Source organism: Cygnus atratus, chromosome 8 (assembly GCF_013377495.2).
Source record: "Cygnus atratus isolate AKBS03 ecotype Queensland, Australia chromosome 8, CAtr_DNAZoo_HiC_assembly, whole genome shotgun sequence".
NCBI classification, from domain to species: domain Eukaryota; kingdom Metazoa; phylum Chordata; class Aves; order Anseriformes; family Anatidae; genus Cygnus; species Cygnus atratus.
In genome coordinates this window covers 8,625,833-8,653,101 of record NC_066369.1, presented here as the reverse complement: position 1 = coordinate 8,653,101, position 27,269 = coordinate 8,625,833, and the positions used below count along the sequence as shown (strand labels likewise).

General features: G+C 41.8%; 1 protein-coding gene across 7 annotated transcripts in view; it reads right to left on the bottom strand.

Moving 5' to 3' along the window:
* ATF6 (activating transcription factor 6) overlaps nt 1–27,269 on the bottom strand; it is a 79,312-nt gene that overhangs the window by 41,220 nt on the left and 10,823 nt on the right. For 4 of the 7 annotated variants that reach the window (XM_035537377.2, XM_035537376.2, XM_035537379.2 and 1 more), the window contains exons 8-14: nt 25,726–25,911; nt 25,221–25,312; nt 13,815–13,958; nt 12,153–12,272; nt 11,072–11,174; nt 9,932–9,996; nt 5,754–5,868 (exon numbers count right to left, since the gene is read on the bottom strand). In XM_035537377.2, coding sequence (XP_035393270.1) covers nt 5,754–5,868; nt 9,932–9,996; nt 11,072–11,174; nt 12,153–12,272; nt 13,815–13,958; nt 25,221–25,312; nt 25,726–25,911 — 825 coding nt within the window. Of the gene's footprint in view, nt 1–5,753; nt 5,869–7,819; nt 8,660–9,931; nt 9,997–11,071; nt 11,175–12,152; nt 12,273–13,814; nt 13,959–25,220; nt 25,313–25,725; nt 25,912–27,269 lie in introns of those variants that run through there. The other 3 variants (XM_035537378.2, XM_035537375.2, XM_035537380.2) reach the window with 2 other exon arrangements.

Sequence of the window (27,269 nt, the reverse complement as noted above, 5' to 3'; positions counted from 1 at the left end):
AGAAATTCACATCCTCAGATAAAATATTTATCTGAAGCTCTATGGTTTGTGTGTCATGGCACTGAAACAAATTGACAAAGAGAACTTCTGGTTTTGTTGAAGTTGGTAAAGGCTTTGCCATTGATTTCCATAGGGCCAGCATTGCCCTTGCTCTAACACATAATAACCAGAATCAAATTATAATATGCATTTTTTACTGCAATATACTGTAAGACATTGTATGTGCGCTGTTTCAATGTAACTGGCAAACTTTGACACCAGGAGACATCTGAACTTTGGAATAAATAGAAAGAGCAGCGAGAGGGAATGTTAGTGGCCTTTCTTAATGTAAGTAATTACACTGTTACCCTAAAAAATGCCATTGTCCTTAATAAGCCTACAGTGATGCCAGCAAAGCGTCTCTGATGAGAGACTCCCAGGACAGTGAAATCCACTGCTTAACCATGGGAGGCCGAGGGGACTCTGACCCTAACCACACGAGCAGCGTGGGGATGTGGGGCAGCATTTACAGGTCAAAGTAAATTGGAAGGGATGTTTTCTTCAGCTATTTACTTAACTGCTTTTCAAATTGTTAGCTATTCGTGCTTTTAAAAGCAGCTAACGTTGGCCAGAAAACACATGATTCTCTTCAGAGTAGTTCTGTTCCTACATCCCATTTTCTTCTCCTGCCTTCTGTGCTCTATCAGCAACGTTCGCCCTCTCAGACCATGATACCAGCGAAACTTCCCGTCACTTTCACAGCAATCTTCGTGCAGTTATCTGTAATTCACTTGGAACCATCAGCAGCAGAAAAATCCATTCCTACATATGTAAGTTACCAAAGTAACTCTAGAAACAATCTCAAGGTCTAAATACTCCGTGGCAAAACAGATGGGAGCTCTGAGAAAGACCAGTTTCTGTGACAGGCAGTGCCAGGCCCGCAGGGTAACCGCAGCGGCAGCCAGGTGTTCCCTCACGTTACGTCAACTACTTTGAATTTCACAGCCATGTTCCACTGGGATTTTAGAACAGATCAAGCAGATTTGGTGTCACAGATGTCAAAGGGCAGAAATTAAAGGTTTTGGCAGAGCAACAGACTCTGAATTCTGTCTCTGAGACCTGGGAGAAATGGAAGGAAGGTTCAGCACCAACTGCAGACTCCGACACGCTTCAGTGAGGCGACAAACTTCCACTTGGCCTCCACTCCATCTGGTGACAGCGAGGGAAAGCTACTTAAAACATGACAAGTCAGGACCGCGCTTCTTCACCCCAATCGCTGTCTTTTCCACTAAGAGCAATGCTTTCAGACATTTCTACAGATCACTGTACCAGAATGAGGTCTCCATCCCCATGCCATTCTCCTCTGGCTAGAGCTAGCAGCAGAGCTCAGTTTGTCACACTCATTTTCAAACATTCATGGCAACTTGCTCTCGGTACTCCCTGCACGGACCTCTCAGCTCTAAACAGACTCTCAAAGTCAACCCAAAACATCACAACTTAGACCCATGCTGCAAACAAATGCCTTCTGAGTGCTGGAGTGTCTGGGGACAGCAGAGGGCCGCAGGTGTGCATGTGTATTATGGGCAGTGCACATTTTGGTACATTTCCACGTGTCAGTTTCTGGAATGCTAAAGGAAAGCTGAACACAAGAGCTTCCTAAAAGGTAAGTAATGTGAAAAAAAAATGAAATTAACAAGTTAATATCTGAAGAAATAAACCGTGACAAGCCCTGGCTACGAGGGACGTTAGCTGCTGAGGCCTGGCAGAGCTGGGAGACAGCACTGACTTCATTCAAAGAATTCATTGTTTGCTGTCAGCTACATATTTCTTGTTAAAAAATGACATTAGAGTCCCCTGGCAATTGCAGAAAAATAATTTTTGTAGTCTCTCAGAGTGAAAGCTCTTCTTCATATATGGGCTTAGTGGATCCGAGTACTACTTTATTCTCCTCTGTCCTCTTCAACAACAACAACCAACCAACAACAACAACAAAAAAACTCCAACAGTGATAGGCACACCTGCAAGCCTTCCAATGCAAGGAAAGAAAATAAAATTGGTGAGATCATGAGAAATTCAGTCTTACAGGTACCACTGCTAACATCCTATTTAGTGCTTGGGAGGGTCTGCATAGCACAGGGCCAGACAGGAGAATAAAACCCATAATCTCCAGGCACTGCCTTCTACCTTGGGCAAGCAAGCAAGCGACATGAGTGAACTGTCCCTTAATGCTAAGGAGGAAATCGGTCCCCTCTCTCAGCTCCCAGCCACCAGTGGAAAGGAACTGTGGTCCAGAGAAAATGAAGTCAGCAGTGCTGCGAAGGAGAAAGGGCACGATGGCACCCCTCAGGCTGTGCAGGACTCCCTTCTCCCATGCTCAAAGAAAAATCCAAGTAAGACATTTAAAAGTGCCTCAGGGCAGAACTTGTCACTAGATCAGGTTTGCCCTATTAAAATAACAAATGAGGTGGTGCATAGAACTGCCTTCGATTTGAGGACATTTCATTCATAAAACAGAAATACCCACAGCTTTGCTGCCATATAAACTTCATAGATGGTTTTTAAAAGTCCCCAAACCTCTCCTTGTAATAGAGCAGAGCCAAGCAATAGGAATTAGGTGGCACAAGACTCACTCTGATTTCCAAGGACAGCTCTGTAAGTCCAAATGAAAGCTGACAACTTCTGGGTCATTAATCCAACAGGACATACAACATGAACAGAACCTGTGCACCAGTACTTGCATTCAGGTGGACTGCAGCAAGGACAGAAAGTAAAGAACTACACAAACACTATCCTGCTTTTTGTTCTGAGTTTCCAGAAAAAAACTTTTATGATCAATTCTCCACCCCCTTCTACTCATCCTCTGGGTAAGCAGAGCCTGGTGCTGGCTATATTTGTGTTGTTAGCTGAAAGAACAGCAGAACGTGCCAAAAAGTTAATAACAAAATTCCAGTCTTGTGACACAACCCAGTAATCCCAACACTGGAAACTAATCTCATATTTCTATTCAACTCTTACAGAATCCTAATCCTAACAAAAGCACTATTTTTATTTTGCCTGAATCTTTTCTAAATACATATATCTCACATATTAAGGAAGTTACTGTAGACCAGACCAAACAGGGATGTGTTACACAAACTTACATATGTACATACATTGATTTACATGGGGCAGAGAGACACAGGATTCCTGAGGCAGGAAAAAATGGTAATTGGATACAGTGGTTTTCTTTTAAGTAATCTTTTAAGGAAATAGTGTGACAAACATATCTAGATAAACAGTAACATGACTCTGTCTGGTAATCACTGTTATCGCTGTCTGGAATCCTAATTCTGATCTCTGAGTTCTGTGTTCTCTCTTTGAAGGTGTGGGGAGATGTCCTCTTCAGCTGGAGCAACTGAGGACATTTCCACTCTCAGCTCTGCAACACAACCCTCTAAAGCAGGGTGCAAATCAGCTTTGCTGAGACTTGAAGACACGCCGGCCAATAATCTTGGCTGCATAGTGGCCACATGCACTCTTCTGCTGACACAGAGCTGCTTGCTGCAGGCCATCCCACCCCACCGCTGGCTTTCTTGCGTGCATGTAATACAGTGCTCTTACACGGGCACAAGATTTGGCAATGCCCAAGCTCTCAGCCTTGCAAAAGCACACATATATGCATGCCACCCGATCCGTGCCCATGCCTGAAGCCATCAGGAATGAGGGCAGCCGGGAACACATCCATGTCACAACGGCAGCTGCTGTCTTTGCTGAGGGCTCCACTGATTTCAGGCAATAATTGCTTGTAACTGAATGAGGTGCTGTAGTGACAATAGCCAGTTCCCTGCCTCCCTGGGACACTTCTCAGGACACTCCTGTGACAAGGAAACAAATGGAGAGTTGCAGGGTCCTAGGAAAACAGTGGCTGGGAGCGAGCATGCATACCACAGCTCTCTTCTGACATTACAACTGCAAAACAGCAAGGCAGGAGGCTTAGCAAGCTACGAGCCCAGGTTCAGGCCTGGGCCAAATATGCAGGACAGACAAGTCTCAGGACACATCAAGACCTCGCAAAACAAAGAAAATAAACTCTCCCACCCACAAATTGCTGTTTTAACCACCGTCTGCCTTGATGACTTCCCTTGCCAGATCCCAAGCAGCTTCTTGCTCTTGTAGCTATCCTTGCTTCAACGCCACTCTGGCCATCACACATCTGTAATTCCAGTTTTAAAACAGCTTTTACTGTCACTAACTGTGCTGCAAATGTGAGGCTATGCCTGACAACGCTGTAGCACAAGCCTATGCTGTATTCCAGCACGGACAGAAAAGAGATCATCTGTCACAAAACAGCAGAAAAGTCCTGTACAGCCACAATATGGGACACAGAAAACCTCAAATGAGAGTATTTTAGGGGAAGATAAAAATAATGTTATGTTGAGCTAGCAGAATTAATTTGTGCACAGGGTGCACTTATTCCTGTACCTTGAAGCACAAAAGGTTTTTACACCTATTAAACAAATATCTAGTTAACCACTCTGATTATTGGCCTGCTATCATGAGTAAGTGTTTTACTACAAGTCAGGTCCAGTGGGTATTGCATAAACCCAGATCTTTATGCCCTGTCCTCAAAGCACGCATAGGCTTGTCAAAAGGCCAGTTCTCCTTACAAAACTTTGAACGCTCCACTCCCTTCATTCCCACCAAGCATCTGACCATAAAACTGCTGTGGTAAAGAGCTTGACAGAGCAATACAGTCACTTATTTTTTAAAAAATTTTTGCCTCTCGGTTTCATTGAACACTTTCAGTCATCCTGATCACTTTAAAAAAAAGAATTGGTTTGGACCACTTGTTGTTTTACACATGTCAAGCCAGGGCTGGGAGGAGAGTGGCTGAGGGGAAGAAATTAGCAAAGCAGATTTGCCAGTCTGCCCTGATACAATGAGGTGCACACGCAAAACGGAATGCCTTTAAGCACAGCTCTGTGCCACATACACACTGAAAGAGCTTTTAACACATTTACTACACTCACAGAAAGGTTCTGTCTCTTTAGAGCTTACTGTGCTTGGCCATGCACAGATTCTCTCTCCAAACTGTCATTGTGTTCCTTAATCCCTTCCTTGCCTGCACAATCTGCAATAGAAACATTGCACATCTGGAAAAACGAGAAGGGTGGCAGCCCGGGAAGAGCAATGAAACTCCACACTGCAATTCTTGCAGAGTAGCAGGGATCATACGCTGGCTTTGAAGGATTTTATGACTGTTTCCAGGAAAAAAGTTTTTCAATCTGAAGGCCTAGTGCTCCTACTTACCTATGATGAGCTTAAACAACTCGACAACCTAATGTTTTAACTATACCAGTCAACATTAACTTTTCAGTAACAGTGTCTAACAAATAGTCCCAGTTACCTGATGAAATTGCATCAGCGTTTTTTACTGATTTACGGTATTTTACCTCTTTGTGCAGTTTTTACTACACAAAGAGGAAGACCCCTTCTTTGCAGACTGCCTCTCACCTCCAGATACTCCCTTAATCCTGCTTCTCTGTGTTTTTCATACAATTTCGTACTGTCTTGCCCATCCACTGCAATGTTTCCTGCAAAGTTCTCTTTCCACTCCTAACCATGACAGCCATATTTTGAAAAGACCGTGATCTGTCCATTTTACTGTGAAGGTTGTGCTGAAGCATCACTTATGAAGAAACGAATTTAGCTTCAACCTTGACTACATCATCTTTTGTATCACAAGGAAATACGCACAGTGTTAGAAACAGTCTTACAGATTCATATAAACTTACTCTACGAAATGACACCACGTAGAATGTATCTTCCCTTCTGCGAATAGCTTCAAAGAAGTCTTGATAGCTCCTTGGAGAGGCATAATACACTTGCAGCTCGTTCCCTGAGTTCCTGCTGAAATAAAGAAGGGGGGAAGGTAATTATTTTAGACACAAGAAACAACTTCAGTGAGACAATGGCTATAAACACCTGCTTTTCAAAAGAACAGCAGATCTTTATGCACTGAGAGGAGCACAAGGAACGTTAAATATAGGTGAAGACAGTGAGAACTACTGCGTACTTTTTGAAAGTTCAAAGTGCTTTAAAAGTCTTGCCCCAGGAAACTTTTTCAGGCTTAACTTTAATCATGCTTTTGAGGCTAGCAAAAAGCCACATACTAGCTCAACAACAATAAAAAGTTTCAAATCAATCTAAAATGTCTGGAAATTTGTGATGACTTCTGAAAATAGACTGTAGCAAATTTTAAAACAGTGTTATTCTGAAATGAAAAATCAGAACATTTAATCAGTTTTTGATTTTGTTTATTGCTAAGAATCTAAACCACTCAAATTGAGAAAGCTGTAAAGTTAAGCACAAAGAGCTTTTCATTCACTTGTAAGTGACAACCTCATCTTCTCTCTCACCTGCCTTTTTTTGCCTTTGGTCAATTCACAAATTTGCTCTTGATTTTCTATTTAGACAGTGGAGCAAAAATAAGATATTCATAACATTCATATAATTCATACTTATCTTTTTCACCATTCTCATCTTACTGATATCACACATGAGGAAAAGACACCGTCTTAAGTATTCTAAGCAGAAACACTGGCAAGTCAGGCAATCATGGTACTTATCCACTGTTTATCTTGGAAAGGTGAGAAATTCCCAGCAGATATTGCTATCATCCCATTCCCACTCAAAAATAACATATCTAATCAAATGGGAAAGCTGTACTTAGACAAACCATTAGCTGGATCTTCAACCAGTTATTTTAATTCTTCCCCACTTTAATAGCATGCTATCTGTTTGCAGTACTTGTGGCAAAATCACTGATGAGCCTGTTCCTCCCAAACTGTCTTGTGCTGACCCAGATTTTAAAATACGGTGGCTAATTTAGATTATTTTGGTATGTTTCTATAATATACATAACTATGCAAAGAAAACAAGGCACAAATGTATCATCAAGTGATTTTCTTGAGCAACAGTAATAGCAGGCCACCATTATCTCCTCTCCTACTGCTAATCTTGCCTTGCTACAATCAGAGGACTGCAGCTGCCAAGCCAGGCTTCCCTTTAACGAAATGGGGGGTGAAAGTCCTGGGGGATTAAGAGTAGGCAGTGCTATTCTATATATCCTCATTAGCAGCCCTGTGCAAGTGAGGAATCAGATCATGTCCTTCACACACAGGAAACAAAGATCCAAGCTAATCTGAACTCGAATACTCATTCACAAAAACACGTAGGCCCACTAAAACACCCCTGAGATTCAGCATTGAAGTTGCACTGTGATAAAAGGCATCACACCCACGGATTGCTTAGTAAAAACACATCCTGAAAACTGAAATAGGTCCCACAGTTCCGTTTTCTCGCCCACACTACAGAAGATCCAGCTAGACCTGGAAAACAGCCTTTTATAACTCTAAATCCAGCCATGGGAGAAAGTTGTTCCAAAGCACTTGGAAACCACTGGGCCTTCCCTGAGCAATGCTGGTTCCATGGAACAAGTCCATCACTGGCTCCAAACTCCAAGTAATACCAGTAGATTACCGATACTACACCACGTTGACCTTTGTGCAGTTAAGGGTACTCACTATGGACTGCTCCATGAAAGAAAGGAAGAAACTGAAGATCCAAAAACAGCCACAAAGATACCAATTTTTTTTTAGCAATACCTTACCATATTACAAGAAAGCGTCATATTAAATATGTATCCAAAAAGTGGTGCTGAATCTGTCCATTTATTCTGAGATAAATGAGTCTTCACGTTTTTCGGAGTTAGAAGGGCACTCTGCTGTGCATCACCAAGCGCAAGTATGGTGCAAGAGTGTTGTTTTAAGGAGTGAGGCTGTGGACACAGTGCTTTATTCACCAAGAACCACGATTTTAATAGTGCAAAATTCAGAAATAGGAAAAAAGCTGGAGAGACCTTTAGCATTTGACATCCAGAGCCCCAAATACACATTTGCAGAAAGCCTCATCAAAGTAACCTCTGAAGAAAGCTAAAAGGACTGAAGTGAGTTGGGGGGTGTTTAATGTTTTTTTAAGTCATCTTCATTTTGATCTTCCTCTGCTTTGACTTCACTGCAACACTTTACATCACTGCTGATATCATCAGCACTACTAAGATGAATCCAGATCCTACTAATGTCCCCTTATTCATGGATTCACCCAAGATCAACAGGTCAACAATAAGGGTATTCCAGAAGGAAACAGTCACTCAAATTCCAGGCACAACACCAATATTAAAAAAGAAGTCTTGACAGTATACTCCGAATAAAGGCATTTGCATCATTAACAAAAGCTTTGTGGCTGTCTACATGCACTTATGTTAAGTATCAGAAAGCTTACAAGTAGTTTAGTTTTTGATTTACACATTTGCAGAAAAACTACTAGCTCATTAATAGTTTTCCAAAGGCAGTGCCTCGTGGATAGCATCAATGACAAAATTAGATAAACAGCATCTTTCCTGTCTTCCCAGTGATGAAGCACATGGGCTGGAAAAGGAGCTGGGGTCCTGGCAGAGCAGCCAAATGCAAGTCAGCAACACATCAGGGCAGCAACTGCATCCTGGGCTGCACGACGGTCAGGGCCAGGAGCACAGGATGTTCAAGGAGAGACGGGAGGCAGAGGGGAACGGGGTTTGTTCAGCCTGGAGAAGAGAAGGCTGAGGGGGCTCCAACTGCAATCCTCAGCTTCCTACCGGGGGCTTACAAGGAGATAGAGGCAGTCAGTCTCTTTTGACAGATGCACAGTGAAAGGGTAAGAGGCAGCAGCCACAAATTACTACAGGAAAAATTCCAGCTGGCTACAAGGGAAAAACATTTCACAACGGCAGTGGTGAAGCCCTGGGACAAGTGCCTAGACAGCTGGTGGCATCTCTCCTTCAGGAGATACTCAAAACTCTGCTGACATCGCCCTGAGCCACTTGAAATTAAACCTTCTTCAAGTAGGAGGTTGGACTGGACATCTCCAGAGATGCCTCACAACTTTAATTATTCTGCAATTCTGTGATTTCATGGAGCATCTAATAGCTGATGTCTCTGGGAGAAACTGGAAGCCTGTTCTATGTTCTTAGCAGTTCCAGGACAGTCACAGCAAGCAGCTGCCATGACTCACTCACTGGTCCTGTTCATTTAAACATCATTTGTCCAGAAAAAAACCTCACTTCTTTCTGAGCATAGTAAATTATTCCATGCGGAGTTGCGTGTCACAGATTGTTTATAATAATCTCAATACTTTTTTTTTTTTTTTTAAGAGTAACGCAGGCGTGTATATAAGCTACCTTATGCTATGAGGGTAAGCTTGTCAGTCACCCTGCATCTGCCTGTAGTACTAAGAATTTTTTTTTTTTTTTTTTGGCAGCCTTGTTTCCAGAACATTTGCCTACAGGTCACTATTTTCTGCCAGGACGATCCTGCTTTCAAAGCTGCTGCAATACAAATGGAAGGTCCACAACTGTCTTACTTTCAATAGCAACATTTCAGGTATTTCTCCTCAATTATTCTTCCTTGCCACTTCAAAACAGAGATCTTTTTAAACACTGTCACAGAGAATTCAGGAGAGAGAATTTTTATTTTCCTTAAGCTTTTCTCTCCAACTTTTCCTGTCCTCCAGGAAGATGGACAGGACAGGTATGCAGGAGAGGGAAGTCCCAAAACAATCCCCCTTTTATTTCTCCTTAAAGATTCAAATCTGTTAATCTGTTTAGGGAGGGACCCTGTTGAGTGAAGTAATGATTTTCTTTAGACTTATTGGTAGAAAGACCCCAGAAAGGAGTTGTTATATAAGGGTTCCTATAAGTGTAGGTTGAATCATTAGTAGCAGCTAATTGCCAAGGTATGAAAATTAGGCCAATAAATGTAGCTAGTCCCTCACTTAAGAAACCTGACAACGTGAAAATTGGCATTTTTCACCGGCTGTTGGTGAGAAATGAAGTTACTAAGTAAAAAGCAAAAATAAAGCAGTTGTTTTGCCTTACCTGAGGCTGGTGTCTGTATAAGGCATGGCCATTAGCTGGGAATCTACCTTCTCACTGAGGGAGCTCTGAAAAAGAGGTAAAAAAAGATAAATGCAAAACAATAAACATCTTCTTGGTTTTGCACTACATAAAATATGAAGCACAGATGTAGCAGAGTGAATATGTAAGGAGGTACAGGGGTTAATTAGTGCCCCTGGGCAATGAATGTACATTTTTTCACTGGTGACAAGTGACTAACTGAAATGGTAACCAGCAATCAAGCTGGAATCAAAGAAAAAAACAAGTGTTTTAATGCAGCCAAATTTAAAGTCACATGCTCAGACACAAATAATAGACGCAGGTACCATACACAGTAGTTGCATACGTTCTTTTAGGTCATATTCACTTTGTACCTCTGCCAAAATGTATTATCCACAGCACACCTCTTGTGTTTGAGACACGAGAAAAACCTGAACTTGCCTTACCTTTGACATCTCACTGATGTCTTTTGGACATCGGTGAGAAGAAGTTTAATATTCAACAATTTTTCTCTAGAAGTGTGTTGTGTTGCCCACAGTGTAAAGTTCCATTCCTTTTAAGGCTGTTACTATCTCTTAATCAAATGAATGACTTCAAAAACTCATGCTCTTAATTACATTCTCACTGTCGATAAGCCATGTAGATGAAAGACATTTTTAAAAAGGGGAAATATGAACACAAATCTCGTAATTCTGTACTCTTACCAAAAATGTATCCTATTAGCAAGAAATGTTTCAACACTCAGCTGTGCCTCTTATCAGTGAGCCTGATCAATGTGCAGCAGGTTGCGTTTCTCCATCAACCAACCGTTTAACCTTACACAACCTTACAGAGAAGTCATATAAAAGGTTTAATTTCAGAGAACAACTAATATATTTTGAGGACTGCTAAAAAATAATTTGAGACCAAGAATGAAAAATTGTATTCCCAAAAAGAACTCTGGAAACATAATCATCAACCAGAAACAGCAATTTAACATGGCAAGTGTTTGGTAACCCTAATTACAGGCACTCTTGCTACTCTGGTATATAATAACAAGCATAGACAAGTAACATAGAATATTTTTATGTCATCTGAAATTATCCTGTCATGATACTGACTCACCAGTATAAGCCTTCCTACCTGCGTAACCCGTGCTTTCTGCTGTTGGGTATTTGACAGCCTTCTAGACCTTGTTCGTTCCACTTCATGTCTATGAACCCATCCTCGAAGTTCATGATTTAGCCTAAAAGCAAACAAAAAACAAACACAACACAGCATGAACAGATGTTTCAAAGAACAGTGGCAATATTTTTAACTATAGAAAACACTTCAAACATGCTGCAGTTTAGTACTCTTTTACTTTACCATATCTTATTTTTTACACCAGAGCAGCAAATTTAACTGAAAGACTAAATTTTAAGGGAATACATAAATAATAGGACAGAATAGAGTTGTTCCGTTGGAATGAACCCACAGAGATCATTGAGTCCAACTGGCTAAATATCCATATCCAAGTATATGAACTATGGATGCTTTAACATAAAGCAGATACAGTATTTTCTTTTGCCCAATTAATAGTAATTCTTAAATTACTAGGACTACTGAAATTTAAAAGAAAAAGATCATCAGTTCAAGACTAAATATTGGCTAAGAAAGCTAAAATACTGCAAATAAATTTGAGAGAAAGAATGGGCAAAGCAGAATGGAGCTAGTTTTAGTGATACACTTGTATCTTTGGAAAAAAACAGAGCTAAGTTTTTCCTAATAATGAATAAAGCAGCTCTGCAACGTCAAATGAAGTTTACTTGTCTTGGAAGTTGAAGGGTAGGAGACCATCTTTTACGTATTTCTGATGGAAGTGGCCTTGATTTCCATATTGTAAACATTTCCACATACGAAGTGATTTCTGTTTTAAGTCATTAAAAAGCTCCAGGCAACCAGAAAGTTGTTATTCAGTTATTGCTAAGTGACCAGTGAGGATACTGAGTGAAAATCATTAGAAAAAACATCAGAAGATTACAAAGATCAAAGTCAGTCTCATGTCTCCATGGTAGTAGATGCTGGACAGCACAGACACTTACAGAGGCAGCGGCCACAGACTGGGTGAATGCTATGAGCGGATATAACATCATCCAGAGCCATCTGTCCACTCGCCTAACACACAGTTTACGTATGAACTCCTACTAAAAGCTTAAATGCTCAGAAAAGATTGCTTACTCACCTCAGTGACTCTGTCCGGTTGATCAGGGGCTGACAGGGTGGTGGTGGTGGTGAAATATACAATAGTGGTTCTTCTGATACTATCATCAGTGCTTTGTTATCAGACACAGAATGATCGTACCTGGGCAAAAGAGAAAAAGACACTAACCTTTGACCAAACCCAGAAAATTAAGAATGACCACCAACAAACCCACAAAGGTTACAGCTGCTGCTATAAGACCTTCAAAACAGGTGAGTAACAATTTCTATCAAAAATCAGTGGTCCCAGGCAACTCCCCCGAAGGGTCTGGTAGCACTCAACACAGGGCAGACAGATGAGCATTAGAGGTTGCAAAATTTCTTCATGAATAGGCCAGATATTGACAGAAAATGCAGCCCATAAAATATTCCTCATAAGATGTAAACTGAGAGATCTCAGCAGAGACAACTTTCTCTTTCATTCCAGAGCTATGAAGGATTTGCTATAGAAATACTAAATTTATTAGCCACTAAAACCATGTAGATACAAAGACCACGAACTATACAACAATGGAGCAGCCAGAAACTATATTACAACCAAATGGTGAGGACTGTTTTCCCAAACATCTCCAACAGTCTCCAGCAGCTAGCTCAGCTATGAGAAAAAGTGAGAAAGAGCATGCATTTCAATACACAAATCCATAGCACTTTCAGCAACAAAGCAAAGAATAATATTCCTTTCTCCTGGTTAACTGTATCACAGGCACTAGAACAGCCTCCTAAGAGAACCTCTCTACTACCATATCACATAAGTCACAGTCTGAAACGTGCCACATAGGACACAAAGCCCTCACCATGACTACAGCATTAAAGTGTTTGTGATTTATTGTCTTCTTTCTGCATGGCAAAATGTATTAAGACCTTCTGCACGTCTGTGCCTGGCTTTGTTCAACCAGCCAAAATACTCTACTGGAAAGGGACAATCTGATAGGATAAATCCTGTAAGGGGAAAACATGAGCTGGATTAGCCAGACTTCAGTCTGGAGACAATTATATGTTCAATTACTTACGCACTGAATGCTAGAGATCGAGGAATCTTTAAAGCAACTATATGATGAAATAATGGGTAAGCATAAGGATGGACTCAGAGATTTATAAAAAAAAAAAAAGTGCAGTGCTTCTTAAGTTCAGAGTCTGCTCATAATTGTGAGCTTCCCTTATCTTCTCTTGAGCAACTAAGAAAATAAATATTGCAACTTGAAAAGTAAGGACAGATAGATAAAACAAATATCTCAATTATGCTAGGTAAAATAAAGATCAGGGAAAAAAAATCAAACAGATGAAGAGCTGAAGAAGGTCATAAAAATCTCCCTGATGCACGCTTGCTTTTATATTCTCTTCCACCACTCTCTTCCTAATACCATACAGCAAGGCAAAACTTGCCAGCTGTACACCTCTACATACTGGGTAATCCTGTGGATAAAATGACATATTAACTTGAAAAGCAGCACGATAAACTATTACATAACAAAAATAAAAAAATAAAAGCGATCATCAGCTTTCAAAACACTGGTTTTTTAAGCTCAACTGCTCTTTAAGAGCTGCAATAATACTGGACAAGAAGGTTACCAACTGGAAGGTCACTGAGAACTACAAGTACCATTGCCCTCTTCCACTTAAAACGTGTCAAAAGTTTTCATCTTACCTATTACTCTTCTCGGAAATTACGTCACCAGGTATTTTCTGCGCTGTGCTGGACTCCTGGCTAGCTGAGAACTCCAGAAGATTTCGCGTCCGGTGGTTGGAACTCACAGTGGAGTCGACTCCATTGGGATCTTTTTCGAATATACTGGAAACACAACAGACACAGCAAAACATATCACTCACATACAAATGGTCTGCAAGACAGTTTACCCTAAGGTGTTAAATACTCAGGTGGATACATTTCTGGCTGCTGCTGTGTCACATAAATAAGGTTCATGCCACATCTAATGTAAAAACATGACATCTTTCATCATTATATTACTGTCACTCAAAGCACTAAGAGAGAGTAAATCAATTCTATCAGTTTTACTCGTTTGAAGGATTTTGATGCTCTGTATTTCTTGTTGCATCATAAACTTCACCTGACGAAACTGAAATCAATCTGTAACATAGACCTGCAGGCATAAGAAAATAACTTATATTCAAATCCAAGTACCTCTATACTTCCACTTACATCGTCCTCAAAGCTAATTGACAAAGTTTATATGAATACAATACGTAAAGAAAATTTAGCTCCCTAATTCTGTGCAGCTGCAGGCTTGGAGTATTATGCCAGACATTTAACAGAACTGTACACAACTTATATATGTTCACCACTACATGGATTTAGAGACACTGGTAGGGCTGACAACCCCACCTCCGTAGTGGCAGCAGGGCACGGTCCCAATACCCTGCCTTCCTGCTCTGCGCTCGCACTGACTGGAGGATCTTCCCCCGGGGCCTGCTCAGCCACCCAGGCAGCGTAAGAACATCTGTGCTGCTCTCGAGGCAAAGCAGGGTAGCATTTCACACGAGCTGGAAAAATGACCCGACGACTGCTATATGAGATCGACCGCATCCTGGTTCAGAAGGGCGATTTGCAAGCGAGAAGTCCTGAAAGCACGAAAGCTACACCTCAACATGCCCTTCCCAGAAACTAGCTTTACTTTTCTGTAAACATGGTTGCTTCCTGAAATACACATCAAAATCAAGTCCTAACGTTCCTGGTTGACAACAGCAGAGCATCTCCAGCAGCAACACAGCAAAGATGCAAAAATACAAGACCCCAGCATGCTGAGGAGATCTTTGCCACGCACGTTGATCACTGCTCACAGAGTACATTTTAATTCATGCCCATCTCTCTTGTGCAGCAGAGCATAAACTCTGCAGGGGAAGACCTCATTTTCCTATTTGTTACGTGGCATCATGTTGCAGCAGACAATGAACACAAATGTAATACCAGAGGAAGACAAGAACCAGCAAGGACGGGAGGTTAAACACTCCACGACTAAGAAGGCACGCAGACATAGTTGCCTAGCAATCCCCTCTCTTTGCCAATGTATCTGTGCTCCTGCTAACAGCAGCTCAAGTCTCCTGGTAAGTAATTTTGTCACGTCCTGGAGAACCGTGGGAGCCGGGGCAATCAGATAGAGGCCGACGTCGCTCGGACTGCCCCGTGTCCTTCAGGTTCCCAGGCAGCAGCACAGAACCTGGGCAGCAGAAGCCCACAAGCTGTTTTCACTAAAGCAACAGTGGGCAGAAAAATACTTACAGACAGTTTCTTACTGTAGATGCACACTAGCATCCAGAAGGCTCATTGCTTCTGCTGTGGAGAATGGAAAGCTGGGTGGGTGGCTTATTGACAGCCGTATAGATAAGGCAACACCAAGCTGTCTGATTTTACAGAACCAATCTCCACTATCTGCTATTTCTGAGATCTTGTTTCTTCTCTTCTGACTAAAGCATTGGCACAGCTGGCAGCAACTCAAGGCAGAACCAGACCGCAGGATTAAAGGTGGTGCTTAAACAGATGCCACGCATCACTGCTGAAAGTCACTCATCTGTGGAACGCTTTTCAGGCCCCTACTCTCCCATATCTGGAGCCCCGACAGCTGGAAGTTTACAGAATTTTATTCATGAAACCAAAAATACTCATCACAGGAGATCTGAAAGTTTTACCATTCTCTTGCAATCTGTTTCTCCACAGCCCAAAGTGAATTAGCCACCTGCTGCTGGTGGACCTCCTGGGTCTGGCATTTTCTCCTGTCCTCCTTCCCTTCTTCCCTGTTCAAACCGACGCTTTGAACTAGAGAAACTTTCCATATAATTCTTTAGTTCGAGCTTGTTAAAAACCTAACCAGAAGACTCATAGCAAATCTGTATTTTTCTGTGATGTTTTTTTCTTCTTTACTTGCAGGGTAGGTGTGCAAAGGCAACTCTTATCATTTCAGGTCCGAGCCTGGGGAGGCGACAAGCCTGAAGCGAGGCATCACGCGTAACGTGCTCAACCCAAACTCTGAACAAAAGTAGAGAAATCAAAACGAAGTCCATCAAGAAAAAAGACATGCACTGCTGTGCGATCACAGTTAATCTTCAGTGTCTGTAATTTAGTTGTTTTGTACAGCCACTCAAAACCACACCCACCTCATTTCATTATATCAGCTTTAGTATAGAGAAAATGTCTATTTTTACTCCTCTTATACTTGAAACACGCTAAGCTTTTCCTCAAAATTAAAATTTCACTTTTGGCATCAGCTAAGTGTGGGATGTTTTGGCCCAAAAGACGATTTCTTCAGCAGCAAGAGATAAAGAAGCAGATGAACGGAATATACTTTGCAGTCCCTACAGGCATGAACCATGGCTCCCAGTTCTGAGAACACACACAGAAAAACCTGAGGGCAAAATATGGTATTATTTATAGTACTTACTGCAGCGCCCTTTCCTTTACCAGGATTGTTATTTCTCCCCCTAAAAGGACTCTTTTGAAGCAGAACCAGCAGCAGTTTCTGCTTTATGCTACATGGACTACACTTACTTCCCCTATTGCAATTTATTTTTGTAGGACGATGACCAAAAGTACCTTTCCCAAAATCTCAAATATGACTAAAAAAAAAAAAGTAATCGACCTTCCTTGCTCCTTTGGTTTGTGGTAATGATGCAATCACAAAAGAATTTTCATTTCTTATAGGAAACTCCGACTGCAACTCAAAATACAGCCCATTTTCCACTTTTTTGTTGTTTCCCAACAACATGAGGCTGAAGATGAAGTCAGTGTTGGGTATTTAAAAGGATGCCGAAGAGGATAGGAACAAAGAAAAGGAAAGGATCCCCCTTTAAGAGGGAAAAAGCTTCTGAAGATAACTATTGATATCTTAGCTGAAAATGCTGCTTAAGAAAATGTTTTACTATGACAGAAGGTCAAAGCAAGGAAGTTTTGTGTTTTTTTTTTTCATTATTTTGGTCCACAAGATGAGAATTTTGGAAAGAAAAAGCACGTTGGCATATCTGCCGTAAGAAATTTCTAGTATTTGTAGGAAATGAGTCGCTGCCCCACATTAGAAATCAAGAAAGATCAAGGCTGAGAAATGGCTTTATTGGCCAAGATTACCAGTTAGATGTTGGGAACTGTGATCTTTTCTGTTTGGCCACGCTTACATACCTAGAGTCCCTCTCAAAGCTTTGTAGCCTTCATCTGAGCATTCCAGATAGCACGGGCATTAAAGGGTTTTCACACAGCCACAAACACTCTGTCTAAGCTGGCTGAGCTATCACTTCATTTAAGATGCAAAACCAGATCCAAGGGAAAAAAAGAAAGAACCACTAACTACTTCATGCAGATGGCTGTTCAGAAGTGTAGATTTGATTATAGGAGGGAAAGAAATGAAACACTCCTGTCATGGTTTCTCCAGAAATTCAATGGCACCTGATATTTTAGCTGTATTTTTACTCCTTTGGTTTGAATGTCAGTTTGGTAAACGTGAAAGAAAGCCTTGCCAAGAGCCTGAACTAAACTTCATTTGTAATTCTGGCTGAACAAACCCTATGCACTTCAAGTTTTGAATACTTAAATGTAAGTTGCACAGCAATTTCTAGATGAAAGCCAATAGTAACACCATAACAAAGAGTTTTCTGGGGACAGAATTATCTCTGAGCTGGGATTTTTCCAACAGGCTAAAGTTGGCAATGCTAGGAGCCTCCAACCGAAGACGTTGTCATTTTCCTAACTGGTTCCAGACAAGGCTGTGACAACTCCAAACGCTCTCTGGAAAGTCTTCTCACTTATATTCAATGAGGGCACCAGCTGCCCAGCTGCCCCAAAGAAGCAGCAAGACATTACCCACTCCTCCGGTCTGCTCCTGAGCCACCCTCTGAGTGCTGGTCTGGCAAGAGGAGCCCGGCCTCTCTGCTCTGCAGGGAAGGACGAGGAAAGTCACTGGAAATTGGAGGGACAGTCTGTGTGTTTTGTTTTGCCTTCTTTAAAAAGCAATTTATTTTAATAAAGCTGTTAAAAAAGAAAGGAAGAAAGCAAATACTGACACCAAGAGCATTTGGTTTTTACTTAGAAAATTATATACGATTTCAAAGTAGGCTGGCACTTATTGCCAATGCTTGGGCAGGCCTGATAGAAGCAGCCTCAACTGCAAAGTTCATCAAGAGCAAAACTTGTGCATATTTCACTCCTAGCCCCAGCAGATGAACTGATGGAGAAAGGGGGAAGCTATCAGTGAGTGTTATCTGGCATTCTGTGCAGGCTCTGCGACTGCACCAGCAGGACAAGGTAAACAAGTGAGCACAGCCAGCTCGAGGCACGACTGCCAGGATGAACATGTGGCTGTGATCAGCGGGAGGAGGAAGAAGGAATCGCTTACTGCTCCTGCAGTTGTAGTTTGTAAGAAAATCAAGAGTATTCAGTGTTAGTCAAGCTACAAACACATCAAGAGAGATTCTGGACCCTACACTCATGTCCAAATACTCAGCTCGTCTTTTTGCTCTTTATATTACAACACAAGAGCAAAGGTGTAACTTAACTTTTACATTTTCTAGCTTTGGGCCACCTTCTACTCAAATGAACACTCAGCTCAGCACTGAAACTTACATTTTCACTGTCACAAATATTGAAAAAGGTTTCCCCTATTGAAGCATTAAAGCCACAAATGTCTTCCTGGGCTTTTGCTGTTTCTCCTAAAGCACTCAGAAGACTCCGTATTTCTTTGGGAGCCAGAAGGAGCTGGCTAGCATGGCACTGTTGCATGCCTTTTGCACTCATCTAACAGTTTTCACATTTCTTCAGTTCCTCTTTGATTTTACATAGAAATTAATAGCCTTTTGACTATCAACATTTGTATGACTGATTGTTTGTTAGCGTACGCCAGGCATATACCCCTTTTAAGCCCACTATCCTCCTGAAGACAAGCGGAAGCCCACTGAGGCTCACAAGAAGCAGAGAAACAATTTTTTTCTGTCCTTCACTGAGCGGGAAGAAGCCCAGGATCAGATGAACCGAGAGCAGGAAACTCAACCTGTTGTACAGCCCATAATTTGGGTGATTCTGTTCTCAGAACGTCTCTTAGGGGTGCTTCAGTAGTCAGTGCAAGGTTAGACACCGCCACCCAGCCTGCGGCTGAAGGAGATCGCAGGCCACAGGTGTGATGTGGAATGCTCACAGATCAGCACCGCTCCCTGATCAGGCACCAGCTCAGCTGGAAGGTAGCAAGGGCCAAGCAAGGTGCCTGGCTGGGGAGCTCCCCTCCATTCCTCTAAAAGCAATGGTTTCAACTAACCTGCTTGCCTTCGTGCTGGGACAGAAGGGGCATGCACACAGCTAGGAAGACCTGTTAGGGCAACAGAAGCAAACGAACAACAAAAAAAATGTTCTCTTTCAGCTGCTAGCCACTGCTTTTCATTTTAAGCAGGCAACAGACGCATGGCTATAGTCTGCTTTGTGCCCACATTTGGGTGTTATAAAGCATCCCACAACGCAGCTTGATCTGGCAGTGGGGTTCGGGTGCTGTGGCAGCAGAGGGGTGAGATCCAGACCATCCCGAGACCTTGGCGCAGGGCTGGCTTCCCGGGGTGCAATCTGCACGGACAGACCCACAGCTCCCACAGCTCTCAGCAGCACCAGATACTCCGGTAACAAGGCTAGCTCCTTTGCCCACACAGCCAGCGCTTTCTTTAAGGGAACTACCAAATGCTTTCTCTGACTTTCCAATATCCCATCGCTGAGGTATGCAGCAGCTCCCCAGGCTCCTGCTTGCTGTAAGACGTGTCTGTTTCTTTAATCAGGCAGCCCAGCGCTAAGGCTCAAACAATAGCAAACTTGCACAAAAACACTACTGAAGGCACCACACCTCAGAGTAACCCTGCTCTCCCACACATTAACTCGAGATTGCTCGGCTCAAGTAAAGGCTCTAAGCCCCACAGACACCGAAACAGGTCTGCTCAATGGATGGCAGCTGTGGCAGCCCAAATAACGCGGCTTTGATAGCTCAGCAAGCTACACTCGTGAGACTAACAGTCTGCAGGCTAGGCAGGACAGTAATCCGGGCAGTGGTGAAAGACTTGTGTTTTGCTTACTTCATGCTTACAAGAAGCAGACTGGGGTAGCATGCAAATGAACTGCCCTAGGGTAGTTTCCTCATTGTTCGTAAAAGATGATTAACCTTACCACTTCTGCTTTTTTCCTAATGTTTGTGCTACCAGTCGAAGAAATGAGACACACCCTTAAGTCTTTCAAGAGTCAAAAATTGCTGCTTCTCCATATGCTGTACCCTGCAACAACAGCAGACAAATCACAGTTCCCAGCTATGCAGGCTGGTGTCTTGATTTGCAGGTTGCTAAGTGGATCTAAACTTTAAATAGATTATTCAGTGTCCATGACAGTCCTGGAAAGGAGAGGAAAACCCATCTGGACACTCCAGAGAGGAGCTGCAATGAAATCTCTATGAAAGGCCAGCAAATTCCAGCACAGCTGTTGTAGGTCAACAGGACACAAGAGATTTTGAAGCAGCGGCTTTCCTTAGTTCCATCAGTCACCACCTCAGTCATCTTCCATCACAAACACAGAATTTTTGGTTACATCATCAAGTCTATTTTCCTGTTTGAAAGGGATTCCAGCCATACAGACATGGCCAACTTGTAAGGAGAAAAAAAAAATTAAAAAAATAAAAAATACAATAAACCTACACCAACTTCTAGACACTCCCTGTTCCAACATCTTCACAGATCTGTCTTTCCCCTCTCCAACTTCGTGTTTGGTTTTGTTTTCTGTCTGCTAAATATCTGAAATAGTAGTTGAGACACATTCTGGCTGACTGGCTATCTTTATAAATATTTAAAAACTCTTGTTAGATGATGATCATGTAAGCTTGAGCAGACCGACCAGGCCAACAAAAAGTACCTAGCCAAATGTTTTTCGTAGCCCAAAAAAATAATGGTAGGGCCACTAGCAAGCATCTGGCTTATTTGCTTTGCTGCTACTGCCGCAAGAAGTACAAATACAGAAGTACAAATACAAAACACAGATGCATCCTCTGTGATCGTTCTCCCTTTCCTACTTCTTATACATTTCTTTTATTCCTACCAAATAAACAAACAAACAAACAAATGAGCAAGCAGGCCAGTAGTCTGCCACCTCTAGCAACTCATTGGTTGGTTTCCTGCAAATACATTATCATCACATGTAGAACTTGTATTAAAAAAGCACAAGATAATTTATGTTCAAAGGGAAACAGGGAGAAGAAATAAAAGAAAAAGGTTCCCAAAATAAATACAGGAGTTCTTTAGCACGCATGCTTCGTTTCCATTTGTTTCAGCATTGTTTGTGCTTGTTTTTCAGATCTGGTTAGTACCCAGGCATGGTCTAACACAAATACAGAAATTAAAAAGGAAAAAAAAAAGCAACCTAGGAATTATAACAGTCCAGAAATCTTCAGATTTCATATTGTAAGCGATACAAAAATGCACAGCTAATTAGACATGTCTTAATGCCAGAAGTCAGCACTCCGAGCGGTGCCACGCCAGCTGAGAACCTGACAGTGCTGACGGATGCACGCTCTCGCAGAGGGCAAGCACGAAGGCAAGAGACTGCCTCTCACAGATACCTGCCTCCAGATGTTGTGGTTCCAGCTCCCAGCCCTGCTGCATGCCAAAGTCTGTGCTCGCACTGCCTTTTGTGCAAACACTGCGCGTTGCCAATTCCTGCCTTGCACCTCGTGGTATGTAAGACTAAGGCAAGAGGGTGACCTCTTCAAGGAACGAAATCAAAACTGCACCCTTTTCCCTTCATACACATCACCAATCATTCTTAAGTAAAAATAAAGGGAAATTTTTATGTATGTTATACTCAGATCTAAATAATTCACAAAGATTAGAGAATAGTTCATTGACACACAGACGAGAAATTCCTGGACACCTTTCACCTAGTATAAAGCAAATATGTTAAAGAGAAGCTTACGCTAACTGAATTCCCATTGAATTACTTTTGCTTTTAATAATTGAAAGTTTCAGTTTCTATACAAATATCCAATATAAACAATCCTAAAATAGTTTAGGAGCACAGTGCGCTGTAATGCAGAGCTCCAGTTAACTCTATACATGCCACTCTGACGAGCAGAAAGCATTCCATTCACATTTGCACCGAACTTACTTTACATTCTTCTACCAGAGATATCATGGTGCCAGTTCCAAGGCTGCAGGTCGTTCTGAAAATCTTGTCACCAGTTACACGAACTGGACTCGACTCCCCCTCCAATATTCTCTAACAGGTTTCTCGGTCTGATAAGCTGGCTTCCCTACCAGACTTTCAGCACCACTCCTATATTCACTGGCTCAATGGTACAGATTATCCACACACATAATGTGTTTGTCAGGAGGCAAAACTCTGTGCCAGCAGAATAATTTTATCCACTAAACATGTTTGCCAAGGGCTGCCACATCCTGGAGTGCTTCCCATAAGCTGAAAATAGCAGAACAGTCCTCCACGAAAAGGACTTCAGAGTCCTCCACGAAGCATCACAAACACCTCACCTTTGACAAACACAAAATGTGGCCACGCAGCTCTGTAGGAAAGAAGGACTACCTGGGGACTGCTGCTACTGGCCCCTGTAAGCCAGGGAGGGTTTGCAGGACTGCTGGGCCTGCTTCAGATCCCCAGCCCCAACCATCCTAGCCACTTCCCTGGCTTCTCTGATTTGACAGAAATAGACAGCTAAGTAGAAAACCTATATATCTGTTCCTTTGTTTTACCTCTAGCCTTCAAAGAATCCTATCACTTCTGATTAGAAAGCTGAGAAGCATCTTACAATAAAGCCAACTAAGGGAACTGCAAAATCTGCTACAGAATTTAGGGGGTGAAATTCCCACACTTCTGCTTTGTTTGGATGTCATTCCCTCTTTGCAATGGTTCATTGGTTTTAAATAACACAATATTCACTGCTAATATGTTTGAATCAAAACATTTTGTGCCTGAATGCAGTCATGCCTCCATACAGGTTTGCAAATGATTTCCTACACAGAGGAAATGGCAATACTACCACAAGGTTTCAAATCAGATTTATCTCCAGTTGGCCACTGCTTGGAAATTACATCTTCCACAGTTTGCCAACTCGGGGAATTTTTCTTTCAATGAACTGTAAGTTCACATGGACATTATCACAAGAATTTTGTACTTTTGTAAGAAGTTACAGAGTGAAAAACATCACTTGCATTGGAAGCTTCTGTTGTTAAGGTCTAAGCAGAACAGCAGTCATGGCTATCGCATCCATGGAGCCACCAGTCAGTAACACCTCTGTGAGGGTAAGGAAATGTATATGGGAGGAGTGAACTCTGAAGTAATTGTTTGTATATCCCACGTTCAGGGCCTCCCAAAGGGTGTTGCACAATCAACGTTCACACCACGTTAATACAGTCCACTATTTTAACTGCAGGGTAAACATTCATGCTGCTAGGGAAAGAAAAAAAAAAAGCAGAAAGATAAGAGTAATTCCTTGCTAATATGCATTTCTCCTCACTGTCTAAATCCAGTCCTGACACAGACCACCAAGTTAAGGCTCAGTGATTACACTGGCATGCTCGGCTATTACACTGGCCAAGAACAGCCAGACATTCAAGAATTTCTTTTTGCTTTATTTAATTTATTAAACATCCATCAGGTCAAAAAATTAACCTTGTCACATTTCTGTAGTTCCCAGTTGTTGCATAGATATGAACACAAACCAACCTCTCAGTCTACTCTGAGAGCAGTTTCGTCCTATCAAGCTCAACCCCTTACTCACTGCTGGGGGTAGAGGAGCTGACGCAAACTTCAGCGCACTGCAGTAAGTCTTCCCACTCTCATCTTCTGTCCTGTTTCCAGGTCTCTCAAAACTAAGAGAGCTTCAAGCATTCCAACTCAAGTCAAAAATTCCAATACAAATGCTAAATGCACTAAGACACTGCACTGGATTTTACTGCCTGATAGGAAGGAAACAGTATTTGCAATAAATGCAAATACTTCAAAAGTAATTTCACCTTTATCAAATTTACTAGCATTATTAAAAATACAAATGCCAACATTTTACAAGTTTATCAGAGACGGAAACAAAGTCTTCCTCCAGATTTATCTCATCCTATTCCTTTAGTTTGACAGGGCTTTTAAAGACAAATGGAGACATTGCTGACTGGGAATCTACTGAAATATCCTCCCCTTTTGGAAAAGTGAACAGTTTCATACAAAAGATCCTTATGTTCCAAAGACAGGTCAAATAGACAGGTAAACGCAACAAATCATTATCAACGTACTAATTACAACATTAACCCTTTTTAATCTCCTCTCTTCTGTGGATTTCTTTATGAAATGAATGGGCAGTAACGAAGCATTTTTTTTCCTGCTCCCTAGTTCTTATGTCCCACTGACACAGTTCAAATGAGAGACTTGTGATTACCACTTCAACTAACCCAGCAGACTTCCTAGCTTAAAAATAAGAATAACTTGTTAAAAGAATATTTGGCAGATCCTCCGTCAACTCAGAGACAAAGACAACAACGGCTCTTCAGCATCTCATTTTAACAGCCACTGGAATTAGAAAAGCCCAACATTTGATTTATATACTCATGACTCTAGCTGTTCTCTAATGACAGGTATGCATAAATAAAAGTGGAAATAAATCTGCGTAGTTTGAAAGTTTACAACAAAATACACAGGACAAAACAAACAAAAAATGAATTATAAGGACAGAAATAGCTTTTTCTGACTTTTTTTCTAAAAGGATTCTAAACACAGGTCTTTAATCCCCTCAGGTATAAATGAAGCAAGCTGCTACACTCTGCATTGCTTAACAAAATGCCAAAGCCAAGAGAAATGAGAAGTACAAGATGCAGCTCTTGGTGCCAGAATGATTTCAAAAGAGGAACCATTACACAGATTAGTCTGCCCCTGTGAAGGAGAAGCATAAAGGACAGAAGACAGATTTCAGGCTCAAGGCTTAAAACACAACATAGCCTATACCAAAAATTCAAACAAAAATCACCTGGCAGCAAACTTACTACTGATTACAATCAGAAGCAAGTGTACAGGGGTAAGGCAAAGAGGAATTCTCAAGTATGTTACCTCAGTGGACCATAATTCAACATTATGAAAGCCAGTATCACCATCACACACAGGGTTCTTCTCTTAGGAGATGATACTTTGAGCTTCTGGTTCTAGACAGTAAAAAACAGAGAACACGTGAAGTAAAAAATGGCACAGACTGTTATGACAGAAGCTAAATGAACCAGATTATGCTTATTTTTTAGATTTATATTTGTCTATTTATGTATGAATACACTCCGGAACTACTTTAAAATAAAACTATTTCTTTTGTACACTATATTCCAATTTGATCCAGTCTATCTTCTCAGTAAAATCTTCAGAAGCACCATGAAATAAGGAATTAAAAGTTGACTAGATGATTCAGCAGCCCACCTGACCTAGAGTTTGTGGAAGTCCTGCTCTGAGTGGGAGGGTGCACTAGAAACTCCCAAAGGTCTTCCAGTCAACACCTGCATGCTTCCACTGAAGTGCCTTCCACCCGAGGAACTGTTTATACAGCCAGATCTTCATCACGGCCTCTTACCTCTAATACCACTTCATCCAGCTGCCTCTTCAGTGTGCTGTTTTCTTTCTTGAGTTTCTCATTCTCCAGTAAGGCTGCCTCCAGCCTGGCCTCTAGTCCCAACATGTATTCTTTTTTTTTCTTCCGTGACTGAAAGGCTGACTCCCGGTTTTTGATCATGCGCTGCTGCCTTCTCAAGACATTGACCTAGACAGGCAATACCAAGGGCTGTTAATAACCTGCAAGTTAAAAGTGCCTCTGCTTCACGCATAATTTCTGCTGCTCTACTTTGTCAAAAGTCTACGCAGATTGCTTCCCCTACTCTGCTTCTAATGAGCCAACACGCTCAGCACAGAGGCAACTAGCTATCGTACACCTCCAAGAGTTACAGCTCGTGGATAATTTTAAAAATCAGGCCCTGCACTGTTTTCAGCTGCATTCTCAACCTTCTCCTACGTGCAGGGGACACAAAAGGTATATCAAGCAGCATTTTGATTTGATCAGTCAAATCACAAAGAAAGCAAATACGTACCTACAGGTCTGCGGGACAGCAAGGATGTCCTTTACCTTCATTTTATCACACGCCATTTTACAGGTGTTTTACATTTTACAGTTGTCTGTTTTCTTAAGTCCTACAGTTTTTTAGTCTCTCCTGCACAGAAGCCATTTCCACACTGATTACACCTGTTTCTGTACCTTTTCCAGCTCTGCTCTATGGTTTTTGAGATTTTGAATGCTGTTGCTGATCTCAGGGTGCACATTCGATGTGTATCAAGCATCTACATGGCAGTTTAACTGCATCCTCTGGGTGAGTCTACATTAACATTTTAATTCAGATCATAAGTGTGGTTTTGATGCAAATTTCCTGATTGTCCCACCCAATGTGCTTGGGTTCACAGAACAGTCTCTGACGAGAGCGCGCAAACCAGACTCCTGGATGAAGCTACAGCAGCAAATACACTGCAGGAGGGCACACAATGCACTGCAACCACTAGCAGGCAGGCAGTCTGCAACACCAGATGGGGACAATTCAAAGCAACCCCCCATCCCCCAACAGTCTCGACAACTCTGATTTCTTTCCCAAGCAGGAGCAGTCTATCATCATTTACCACTTACTCATTTTGTGGTTTGCACCGAGTGGGATGCCCCAGACTGAAAGCATCTTGCTGCTGACAAGGACAACGATGGATGATCGAGACGGCAGAGCTACACGAAACGACTTGAAACTCTAAGCTCAAAGACTACTCTGTTGATTTCCTTTTCACACAGATTAGCAACGGCAACTGTGCTTTTTGTTTGATTAAAACCAGAAGAATTCCATCACATCACTAAGCCGCAACAGGATGTGATTTAATTATGTTTACTTTGAAAGACAACTGAACACTGTATCTTCCACAGACCTGAATATCCTCCAGTAGCTACCAACACACACACTGGAGGAGCCTTTATCTCTTAGAGCATGAAAGCTAAAGAAAAAAGATTAGATCTATTTTAGAATATTAGTGTAGGAAAAAAAATAAATAAGTCACAGAACAGTAGCATTAAAAAAAATCAGATACTGTGCC